The 12,143-nt window shown below is 35.3% G+C and overlaps 1 protein-coding gene across 6 annotated transcripts in view; it reads left to right on the plus strand.

Annotated features, from left to right (window-relative positions):
* The window catches only part of LOC138696489 (myb-like protein X), a 56,423-nt gene that overhangs the window by 33,524 nt on the left and 10,756 nt on the right, over positions 1-12,143 (plus strand). For 5 of the 6 annotated variants that reach the window (XM_069821511.1, XM_069821516.1, XM_069821512.1 and 2 more), the window contains 5 exons: positions 327-428; positions 5,523-5,661; positions 5,813-5,902; positions 6,439-6,701; positions 7,063-8,161. In XM_069821511.1, coding sequence (XP_069677612.1) covers positions 327-428; positions 5,523-5,661; positions 5,813-5,902; positions 6,439-6,701; positions 7,063-7,611 — 1,143 coding nt within the window. In that variant the 3' untranslated portion in view covers positions 7,612-8,161. Of the gene's footprint in view, positions 1-326; positions 429-5,522; positions 5,662-5,812; positions 5,903-6,438; positions 6,702-7,062; positions 8,162-12,143 lie in introns of those variants that run through there. The other variant, XM_069821515.1, reaches the window with a different exon arrangement.

Genomic DNA, 12,143 nt, shown 5'->3' on the forward strand with positions numbered 1-12,143 from the left:
GATATTTTCAATGTGAATTATATTTTACAAAATATTGTTGTTAATTAATTTCAGGCTACTTTCACGCCTTATTTTCAATTTCTCTTTATATATATATATATATATATATATATATATATATATATATATATATATATATATATGGAGAGAGAGAGAGAGAATGTTTCCTTTTTCTTGTCTGTGTTTTATAAATTACATTGTCAGTCTTGAATATTGTAATTGGGTTTTGCCTGTTATGTTCAATAACAAATAAATAAAACAAATTAAAATGCCGAGTTGAATTTTCGTATTCAGTGTTTATATAAAGGCATTGTTTTGTTTGGCAGACCATGAAGAAATTCCTGATGCCATATTGTCGTGTATGCCGTATTGGATTAAAGTCCCCTATGCTGTATGAGAACCACATTTGCTCTCTAGATCATCTTAAGGTTAGTAATGTATTCTATAACATTGTAGAAAACTTGAATTAGTAGCAGTTAAGGCTACTGAGGCTACATCATTTTCAAACGGTACTTAAAACAGAATCGTTTAAAGAGAAGTCAAATTACATAGGATTAATCAATTTTGAAGTTGAGTGCAAAATACTTGGAGATCTATTGGAGGGCCTTGGTTCTCAGGTGATGAGTAAAGATGTTCTTTCAATCAGTTTCATTATCAAAGTTTGTCAATAAATTGTCTTCATTAGTTCATCCGTGAAATTCACATCTGGGGAAAACTCTTGGTGCATGCATTCTTGTAACTTTATCAGGGTGATTAAAATGTATTATATAACACTACCGACTTCATTTCTTCATAGGGTCTCATTGTTTGCCATTGTCAACACATGGATCCTTTCCCATGTTCTCTCTAGAGTTTGGATGTACTGCTTACTTTAGTGTTATTGTAATGGCATCATGTGGCTTGGTAGCATAAACACGTTCTTAAACCATATCCCACAGCCAAAAATCACACGACACAAACTCTGACGAACATGTTAGCCACTGAAGATGTTCTCTGCCAATCCATCTTTCTTGAGATGATGTGAGGTGGAGCACCATCCAGCTGAAAGTATCCTAGTCTGAATCTTTGAGCCAAATTCCGAAACTGTCAGTGGCAGAGTTCCCCAGGTCCTGGAATAAAACTGTCATTTGCGGTGTCCATTGAACATGATCACAGCACACTATCCATTCTTTTTGGTACATCATTCGAAGAGTTCTTCACAAAGTATTTGTTTTACCCTAGATCATATATACCCAGATTGCTCTGCGTTATAGGCTTTCACGGTAACAACTTTTGTCAGGTTTATTATGCTGCCATCTAGTTACATAAGGAATCACGTCATAACTCCCATATGAATTGCATTAGCTACTGTACTGCCATCTCGTATTCGTTTATGGCAGACGGGTGGCGATCCTGGTGTTGTTCTCTTCAAAGTGCAACTGATTTTAACATAGGAATGAGCAATCTATATGTGATCTGGGGTTTTACTCAAATTTTCATTGGATAAATTCTTTGCGTCCTCTCCTTTTATTTTACACGCGGTAAGTCCTGTAGGATTAAGATTAAAATAGTATAGAGGGAGCTGTAGTACATCACGGCTGTGTGCTTAAACGAATTCGTCCTCAATATATGTGTGAATCAATAATTTCATGAACAGCATGAGTCCAGTTTTTATCGAAATCGATTTAAGTGCTGTACAGGTATTCATGTGTAGTAGATGCATGTCTTGATGCATAAATGGCATGAGTCTTTGTACTTCAAATGAGTAAGCTTACACATTTTCATGTTCTTTGCATAAACATTATCAGTCCTGGACTCACGTTGTCTATGCGATATGGGAGATGGCAGCAGCTACCATTGTTATGGCACTGGCATCACTGCACATTTCCTTTGTTTTATATTATCAGTTGTTGGTGTGACAGCCGTGCTTGATGTGTTCAAGTGATTAACAAATTACAAAATAACAAAGAACAGACCTGCTCATCTTTAGATTAAGGTTTTCAATATTGATATTCAGTTTCATACACCCATATCTGGAGCAGTTGTGCAGAACAAAGGTCAGACAGTTTGCTTTCACTAGATCAGGTTTCTTCTCCTTCAGCTTTTCAAAGTTTTCCATAATTAGCTGAGGCATTGTCTGCTGAGTGTGAAGATATTTGTGCAACATGAAATTTATTGCCTTCCATTTTCTTCAATATATCATGAGCTATTACTTCAGAAAACTCATCACTGTTTTCATAAAAATCTAGAAGGGATGTTTCCAGCTCATCTTCTAAGCTGAAATACTTAAGTAAAATGGGGTAACATTTGACGTTACCTTTGTTGCCACTGAAGAATAACATGTGTTAACAATTTGTTGTTAGGTTCAAAACTGAAGCTGGACAAAGACATCCTGAAGAAACTGCTGTAGCCTTGCTCCTTCCTACGGTCATTTCTGTAGCTATCTTTGAATCATGAAAAACCTTTAGTTTGGCTTGCAGTCCAAACTTCGGAAAGAATGGTGATGCTTAACAGTGTCAATTCTGATGCTACTGTTTCATCAGCAGCGGTTGAAGTAGATTGCTTCAAAAACGAATCAATGCATGATCTAGAAACCAAGGAACATCTGCTCAGTTTGTTTTTGTGTCTGTAAAAGTGATTGTTTGAACAATCAATTTAACATTTTCAAAATGTCAGCTCATTCCTGATGTTCCCTTGCTGATGTACAAGGGTTGGCTATAGCTATTTAGTCCTGTGTCTAATTGAAGCCCACTAACAGAAAAGGGTGATGTACCATGTTACTGCCATTTTGCTCTTTCCATACTGCTTCCTCACCCCTGGATCCCAAAGGCATCATATCACTGTCACAGGATGCATTTATTGGTTCTTTAATGTCTTCATCACTGAAGTTGTAATTGAAATCACTGTCGGGGTCTAAAACTTCTTCCACATCTTTTGCTGTAAAATTTTCTGCAAGTATACATTTACCACTTTCGAGCTTAGAAACACTTGTACACAAAGCCGTGACCCTAGGCTTTATGACATAATGGAATGTAAGCAGACATTTAGGGAGAAGTAGCTAGAACTTACCTTTGTCTTAAATGCCTTCTTGTACAGCACATTTGCAGTCTCTCTCTTGCTGTAAACATTTGCTCTTGGCTAGAGTACAGCAAGGAGATATGAAAAGTTGATCAAACTCATAAGCAAATGCCTTTACATACATCACAGGGTCTTTTAGAAAAGAACTGAAAACTATTTTGCGATATATACTTGTTACTCTTATCATGTAGAAGAGCAATGTTCATTAATTTAAAGTCGAAATGTCTGCTAACACATCACTTCTTATTCCATGAAAAAATATTGAAATTTGTAGGAGGTACAAGCAATTTTCTATATCCTCGTTTTTAAATTCTACACAGGGTTTAAATCCCTATTTGCCAACATACTAGTGGTGCGGGGATTTAAATGACCATTGGTTAAGAGGTTAAATGATGTTTCATAGTTCCTGACAATGTCGATACTGGCAACAGCTTCACTGAATGTTGGAGTAGGTTTTATTTCTGCATCCTCTTTACCACCACCATTCTGTCCATTTAGGTCGTCACAGATATCCTGAACATAACAGATACATGTTGTGATTACATTATCGTAAGTCACAAACTCATCAGATGTAATGGGTATTTGTACCGCATCTTGGGAATCCACTCCTTCTGTTTTTCTCTTCATTTACTTCTTTTCCTGAAGCCATTCTTATGAAACAATCTTGCTGAAATACACGAACACAAACTTGAAACTTCCACTGTTACAAACGCCAAGTGCATAAGTCAGAAAGGTCAAGTGGCCTTTGGATTCAAACCACATGAAAGTTATTTCGGCTCTACTAGAGTACACCCACACTGAAACTTCAGGTACCGAATGACTACAAGCTTCAACAATTTGTGTTTCGGAAACATAAAAATGAGGAATAAAAAAAGTTTGAAAATTCCTAATTTTCTTTTCCTTAAATACAGGTTTTATTCTAAAGCAAATTATATTGAATAGAATATGAAAATATATTATTTTTACGGAATCATTTTTGGAACCTGAAGTCTCTTTTACTTTATATATATGTCCACCGCTGAAAGTAACGGTTAGTACTTCTGACCATGAAACTAATGGGCCCAGGTTCAAATCCTGATTGGGACAAGTTACCTGGTTGAGGTTTTCCCTCAACCCATTAAAAGCAAATGCTGGGTAACTTTCGGTGCTGGACCTTGGACTCATCTCGCTAGTATTATTACATTCATTTCGCTCACACTAGATAACTATAGCCATAGATAAAGCGTCTTAAAATAACAAACTAAAAAAAAATATATATATATATATATATATTAATTTGAGATCACACAAAATAGGAGCTTTACTATAGATGCTGCACTAGTATTGACAAAGAATTTATGCTTTGAATACATAGATGCCAGGTTTTTGGCAGCCATGATCAATATGAAATTGTGTATTGGTAGGGGCTGTATTGTTTGGTAATAGTGATATGCACAATTACTGTTTTTCTCGCATTCACCCTTCTAGATACCTAAAATATATTTAAGCAAAACATACTCACGAAATAACACGAAGTTTGAATCATTGTGCAAAATGTGTTAATAACCACGAAATATGTACTAAACTTTTATTCACTAATGTTAAAAAAAAAAAAGTTTGTGGCTATTGTTTCAATTAATTTGTCATTTGCTTGGTAATTCCAATATTTCTGTATTTCCTCTATGGATGTTGTGTACACTCCTATCCGTATGGCTATCGAAAAGAGATTAATTTCTGTAGTCAACATTCTTAGGTCTTTGCTGATGGTTCTCTATGTGGCTCTTGCAGTGGATGTAGCTAACATTACTTCCTAGTGTTTCTAGAATTGAAAATTTATCACCTAACATCCTCTTTTAAAATGCCAAAGAGCTGAGGAGTATATAAAAGTGAAAGTTTATATAAAATGTTTACTTCCATCACTTTTTGCGTTATATTTTGGGGATGCTGATATGAGGGTTAGGAAAAAGGGGAGTAACAAAATGTTTTATATTAAACATAACCTAATATGTTCGACAACTTATTTCACTTAGCACCCACCATGTAGTGGCAAGTCTAACACCAAAATCGCCCATTTTATTTCACCAAAATAATACGGTCTCCACTTATAGATCTTTAGTGCACCTAACAAAAGCGGTGGTACATTAACTTTCATCTGAAAATTGGCCTAAATGATACTGGGATTTTACTAGATACCTTGCAGGTGGTGGCGAAAAGAGGATTATGGGAAAAACTTTATCTGTAGCTGGATCTGAATATCCCACCCACTTTCATTGTGAAGAGACATAAGCACTCTTTTTTTTAATGGATATAGTGTAAAACTGTTCTGTTTAGAATTTTATGAAAGTTGTCTACTTCATAATATTTTTAATATCCAGTGTTCGATTCTGAAATATTTATGCAATTGTTAAGCAGATATTTGAAAGTCTTGTGGAGATAGGATCTCATATTGAGGCTTAGTTGACAGTGTAAATATTTATACTTTCCAGAGGAAGGCAAGACTGGAGGAACGCATGATGCACATGCACCGTGATCGAGATAGAGATGACGATGATGGTAGTGGAATGGATGATAAGGAGTTAAACATGGATAATTTCATGATTCTCGATTCTGTGGGAACAGTTGATGGTAAGAAATTCAGTTATTTAATTCTAATAAAATTGTGAGAAATGCAAATATGAGATTTCCTAATCATATTTTTGAATTTATACTCTGTATTTATTATTATTATTATTATTATTATTATTATTATTATTATTATTATTACTACAACTTTCAGATACTGGGGATGAGGGTGATGATGATGGAAAACCAAAAAGTGACAAAGATAAGAAGGAAGGTGAAGAGAAAAGGAAGGAAATTAATCTTGGTATGTATTTAAAATCGTAAAAATTTTAACTATACCGTTTTTTATACAAAATAAGCTTACACTTCTATACTGACAATCTTGAAAATGTAAATAATATTGCGTTGAAACAGCATTTCTTCATATAAAATGACGGTAAATTTCTGGTTGGAAATGCGTTGCCTATTGAGATTAGAAATATTTTACAGATTAAGAAATCTAAAAGAATAAGTTACATTATGTTGAAATTTCGGACACTTTATACTTATCATGATGCACAATCGTTTTATTGAAATATATCTTCACCCACTATGTGATTCACTGTCGGGGCAAGATGAACAACTTTATAAACTATTGTGTTAGCGATAGCAGTACAGTATACTTTAAAATGTGGTACACATGTAAGCAGTTAGTTGCTGCTGTAGGTTACACTTAAAAGCTGGTAAACGTTCTTGTAAGTAATCTTATCCCCCCCCCCCTCGCGTGTTCAGTTCAGCTGCGTTTTTATTCTTTATGTGCTGAATCTAGCAGTGGAAATTATTTTTTTCATTTGTTTTCAGGCTCTGAATACATCAAGAAGGTGGAAGTTTACTACTGTGAGTTGTGCCGCCTTTATTTGCCACGTTTGGACCAGCCTGAAAGGGCTCTATCAATCCACTGTCGAACTCGAAATCATCTGCAGCGCTATGTTCGTTATCGTGACGATAGAGCACTGAGAAGTAAGGCAGAGAAAATACATCATCGTAAGGAGATTGCAAAGGAAAATGCAGCCAAGGAGGCAGAGGCAAAGAAAAATTCAGAAGCAAAGAAAGATGAGGATGAGGTAATTGGTCGACATTTCTATTAGCACTAACATACGAAATACATATGGGGTAGGCAGTTGGAGAAGGAATAGATAACCAAAAACCTGAGTTAAATTTCACGTGTACCCCTGATTTATACTTGTCGGGAAACTTTTATGTGGTCCTAATCTGTTTAGGAGTATCTCTCTCACTCCTCGAGATTCAGTCATGTGATTAATGATCTCACGATTTTACTTATTGTTTCTGCAAAATAAACTAGTGATATACACACATGGGAATAATCCACTTTCACATTAACTTGACATGTTTACACGCCATTTTACCATAGTTAATTTACATTTCTGATTTGTGAATTATGCTTTTTTTATTATTCTTTTTCAGAAAAAGGATGATGAAGCAAATGGCGCTAATGAAAAGGACACTTCTGGTAAAGGATCAGCTAATGCTGTTAGCACAGAAACCGGTGGCAAGAAAAACAATGCAGAGGGCACTACGAAGTCCAATCAGGATTCTGGAGGACACGACACCTCAACAGAAACCACAGCAGATGGTGGTGCTGAGGGGGATGGTGACTTGGATCAGGATTTGGAGAGTGGAATGGATGATAAGTTGTGGGCTGATGTTGATAAGGATCTGGGAGAGCTGCTGCGAGAGGTGGAGCCAGGAAACAAATCCTCAGATGAGGATGATGACTCGCGTAAAGAAGGAGGCCGATATGACAGATTTCGGTACAGCGAGAAAGGAAATGCAACTGTTGCAGATCCTACATCTGAAGGTGACACAGTCAAGACAGTAGCAGAGGCTGATGAAACAGTAACAAAGTCCGATGCAGGTAAGGGCACAAAAGAAGCCATAAATGGGAAGCCCCCTGGAGAGGATAAAAATGAAACTGTGAATGATGATGATGCTGCTGCTACTGCAAGCAATTGAAGTGTCATTTAATTTTAACGTTTCCATGTTCATAGTAATAGTCAGTTGACAAACCTGCAATTCTTGTTGAATCTTGGGATTAAACTGTGTAGTTCTCATTACTAAATGAAGTGGTATTGTGGCATACTGTCTAGTATTATTAAAAAAAATAGTTGACACTTCTTTTGGACGAATTATGTGCCACAATTACAGGTTTTCAATGTGTAATAGCAGACAAATCTTAACCAGATGTAGAAGACTTCTACTATATAAGGATTATGTCTTTTTTTTTTTTTTTTTTTTTTTTTTTTGTCCATTTTCAAAAGCAGTCTTCGTTGCGCCACTTTATTTGAAAAGAAAAAGTTTGTGTTGCAGAGGTGCATTTTAGGAAACATTTTATACAGTGGTTTGTGTCTGTTTTCCATCAGCATAGTGTCTAATGTGCTTCAGTGGTTAGAACATATGTTCATCATTTCTGGAAAGTTTGGCAGAATGTGTACTTGTATAATCTGTCCGTTATGTGTCTGTATCTTATATGGAAGTGCTAAAATAAATTTTCCTTTAAAATCTACTTTATAAGCACTAAAATATATCCATTAAAAAGAAATCTACGTTTTATAGCAGAAATAATGGTGCATTTAATAAATACCCAGTGAAATAGACCTCGTGTCCTTCTATCCCACTTTTCTGTAGTAGGTGTTTGGACAGTTCTATTTCTTCTGAAAATCTTGCTGCATGATGACATTTGATTCCTGGTGAAGCTTTGCATAAGTAATATGTGTTGCTGCAATTTACAAGGTACAGGCATTAATACATAGAAATTTACAGAATTTATGGACAGAGTAGCTGATGTGAGTTTTCTGAAGGAATTTTCTTCTGCTCTCCCATTGTTCGGCATTTACGTGCTTTACCTTGCCAGGTGGTACAGAGCAATGGCAAATCTGTTTGAAGTGCATATAAGTTAAATAGAATACTGGTACATCACGAGAAATTCCCAGGTGTTCAGTTGAAATCCATGAAACTTGCAAAATGGATTGTTAACACGAAGTGGCGGTTTTACAATATCCTTGAACTCTGCAACTTGCACAGTTAATTTTATCATGCACTCCCTTGGAAAAGAAAAGATTACATTCTCGAAAGAACTATCATCTGCTATGGAACATGTCTCACATCTTCGGAATATGTTCCTAGAAATCTAATGTAGTTTTTTACTTGAGTTATTACGAATTTCTTTGTTGATATTAGGATTATTTTCATACACTGTCTTTAAGTTGTCCCCATAAATACCCGTAAAAATCAGATTCAAATTTGGTTTCGGTGACCACAAACCATAACTCACTATTCAATCACCAAATACTTCATGAACCAAGATTTTGTATGCAGTGGCATTGTCCTGCATGAAATACGTTATTTCTTTTTGTCAATTTGCAGCAAAAGAAAGTGGAAGGGTTCAGATATGTATAATATATTTTCGAGTATATTGCATCAAAGAAACTTTTCCAGTTCGTTGTACATTGATTGCACTCCAAACCCTTATTTTTTAAGTTGTGGAGAGAGATTTCAAGTGTTTGAGTATTTTCAGCAGTGAAGGGATTACTTGGCTTTTATTGTAGTCACCTTAGGTGAAACTGAAGACTTTGTTACTGTATAACATTACCAAGGAATCAATTAATCAGTCATAAATACAGTTGAAAAGAAATCTACAAAAATATAAATGTTCACACTCATCTGTTGTGCTGGTGCTGAATGCCACAATCACTTTCTAGGACTAGCCCCTGATCAAGTACCAATTTCATCTAACTTCTCGGTTAAAATTTGCAGTTTTCTGTGCACTTCACCTTTCCTCTCTCTCCTAAGACATGCCTGATTGCTTTAAATTTCGTCACTAATCTGTATATTGAACAATAATCTGGGAATTCTCGGAGACATTTTCTCCACTTGAAACTCTTCACGAAATGATGTAAGATGACTGACGAGTGTCCTATTGTTTAAATTGCACTCATTTCACCACATAGTATGTGTGTGGTTCATTAACAATATCAAGTCATGAATATATTGCCCAGATTGGATAACTAGTAAGCTGAGTCCCATAGTTTCACCAGTATTTACAAGCAAACATTCTAGTGGATGCAGATGAAGTTTCCCCCCCCCCCCCCCCCACTGTGTTAATAATGTCAAAAGAAGGGCTTATACAAATTTTGGCCACTCAACTGCAATTACAAGGGTCGTAAAAAATAAGTTCGCCAGAGTTAACAGAAAGAAAATGCAATTTATTGGAACAGACACAGCAATTGTTGAGATACTTTTCAACATATCCCCTACTAGAATTGAGACATTTTTCATATTATATCAACAAAGAGGTGGAGATGGCTGTCAGATGCTGATAATATACTGTAGCTCTATAATAAAAATATATTTTTCTAAATGGTAGTTAGGACAGAAAAATAAATAATAAACCTACTTGAACTAAGAGAGCACTTTCGGAATTTGCAAATGCCGATTCCCAACAAAAACTAAGACTTAGCAGAAATTGCTAGTGCTATGCAAATTTCAGAAGACTGTAAAAATAATGTTCCAGATATTCGCAAAAACTTCTTATACCGAACATTAGGACCTATTCATCCCCTTTATCAGAGTTCTTAAGGAGATTGTAACTTCAAACTGTTCTGTATTTCTATTCTTTCTTAGTTCCAGCATCTTTGCTTTTGTAGTTTTTGTTCTCCATTTTATAATTAAAAGAGGTGGTAAGTAAGCTATCGCCTCTGAAACTAATGTGAACATGACTACAAAATGTATTGAAGAGTAAACATGGAGATGGAAAACTGCAGCTGCAAAAGTAGCGCCTTGTGTGTGAGAACAGACTCGCAATTTTTGCAGTGCTTAGGCTGCACAGCACGAAAAGTAGTGTAATTTTGGCTTATGTGTGAACATAATACCAACTTCTACAGCTGCAGTACAAAAGTTGTGCAGCAAAAGTAGAAGTGTGTGACCATACCTTAATGCTGTTCAATTTTTTTGCACTTGCTCACTAGCCTGCCTTCAGTTTTGTCCCATAACTTTTCCAGTGGCACATTCAAACAGCACTTTTACATCACGGCTTTCAAGTGAAATGTTATGTTTGGCATCTTCATTTTTTTTTTTATCTGTGTCTGTATAGATTCTTATTGCACTGAAGTCACATTGGTACAGTTTGTTACTGTAGATGCCTTACTTATATCTGTGGAATGATAGCATTTTCCATAACTTACTGTGGTGCTGTTTTGGGGTATATTGGATAACAGTTCATTAACAGAACAATCTTTTAAAGACTCTAGTTCTTTGTGGGCATTTGATTTGAAAGTTAGCAAGGCTGTCGGAATGAAAATCATTGAATGCCCAGCATGTAAGAAAAACAGGTTCTAACCTTTTCCAATTTACTTTTGATATGGTGCCCTAAGACGAAAAAAACAGTGTACTATTGAAGCTGAAATTTGACGAAGACCACTTTGGTACGATGCTTGCTTTACATGAGAAAACCTACTGATGCTCAGAGGTAGAAAAAGAGCTGGAGATTCTTGTTATGTTGCGTGTTCATGTCTTATGCTACCCAGTCATAATATTGAGTACTGAGTTCATGTGTAATGCTTTGTCTTGATAGCTATAAAAAATATAAAGTGGACATTAACTCTTACAAATTAATTTCGTAATATATAGTATGTATTTACACTGCAAGTGGGCAAACATCCGGTGGCAGTGGTAACTTAATTACATACAATTAAAATATACAATACAAATAATACACAATTACGTTAATAATAGATAAAATAACCTAATTCTCTATTACAACTTGCATATGTACAGAACCTACATAAGTTTTATATTGATACTGATAACCTTTCACTTCTCTCTCATCTCACACACTGCACTGACACTATATAACACATTTCACTGACACTGTGGAACACTATAAATTATCACTGATCGAAACTGTTCACTGCCATTGTAAACCATAACTTCACTGACTCACAATGCTTCACTGATACAATAGTTCAAATAAGAAACAATTACACCCTTATTCATATTTATAAACAGAACTACATTAAACTGAACATTTGTGGTCTAAGACCCTCTTACAAGCTATTTTAAAATAAGTTACAATTCAAAACAAGAGAATAACTTGTCAGGCTAAGTAAATACATGTCACCTTAAGTAATGTAACTTTTTTTTTTTTTTTTTTTTTTTTTTTTTCACTTTATACAAAACTTTTTAATTTGTTTTTAAATCTCCTTAAGGAAGGACAGCCCTCAAAGACTGCTGCAGGTAGGTCATTCCAATCATTTATAGTTCGATTTAAAAATGAGAATTTACTTACATCCGTTGTCTGTTTCCTGCATTTGATTTTAAACTAATGATTGTTCCTACTATAGCACATTGGCGGCTCTGAGTTATGTCTACCCATGCTTTTTGACGTAGGTGTGCTCTGTACAATGATGTAATTCTAGTTTTTCTACATCTGTTTTACAATTTTTCCCATTTAAGTTCTTTTATCGTATCATTCTCATCTCCTCTTTTAT

This window comes from Periplaneta americana, chromosome 3, assembly GCF_040183065.1.
Source record: "Periplaneta americana isolate PAMFEO1 chromosome 3, P.americana_PAMFEO1_priV1, whole genome shotgun sequence".
NCBI classification, from domain to species: Eukaryota; Metazoa; Arthropoda; class Insecta; order Blattodea; family Blattidae; genus Periplaneta; species Periplaneta americana.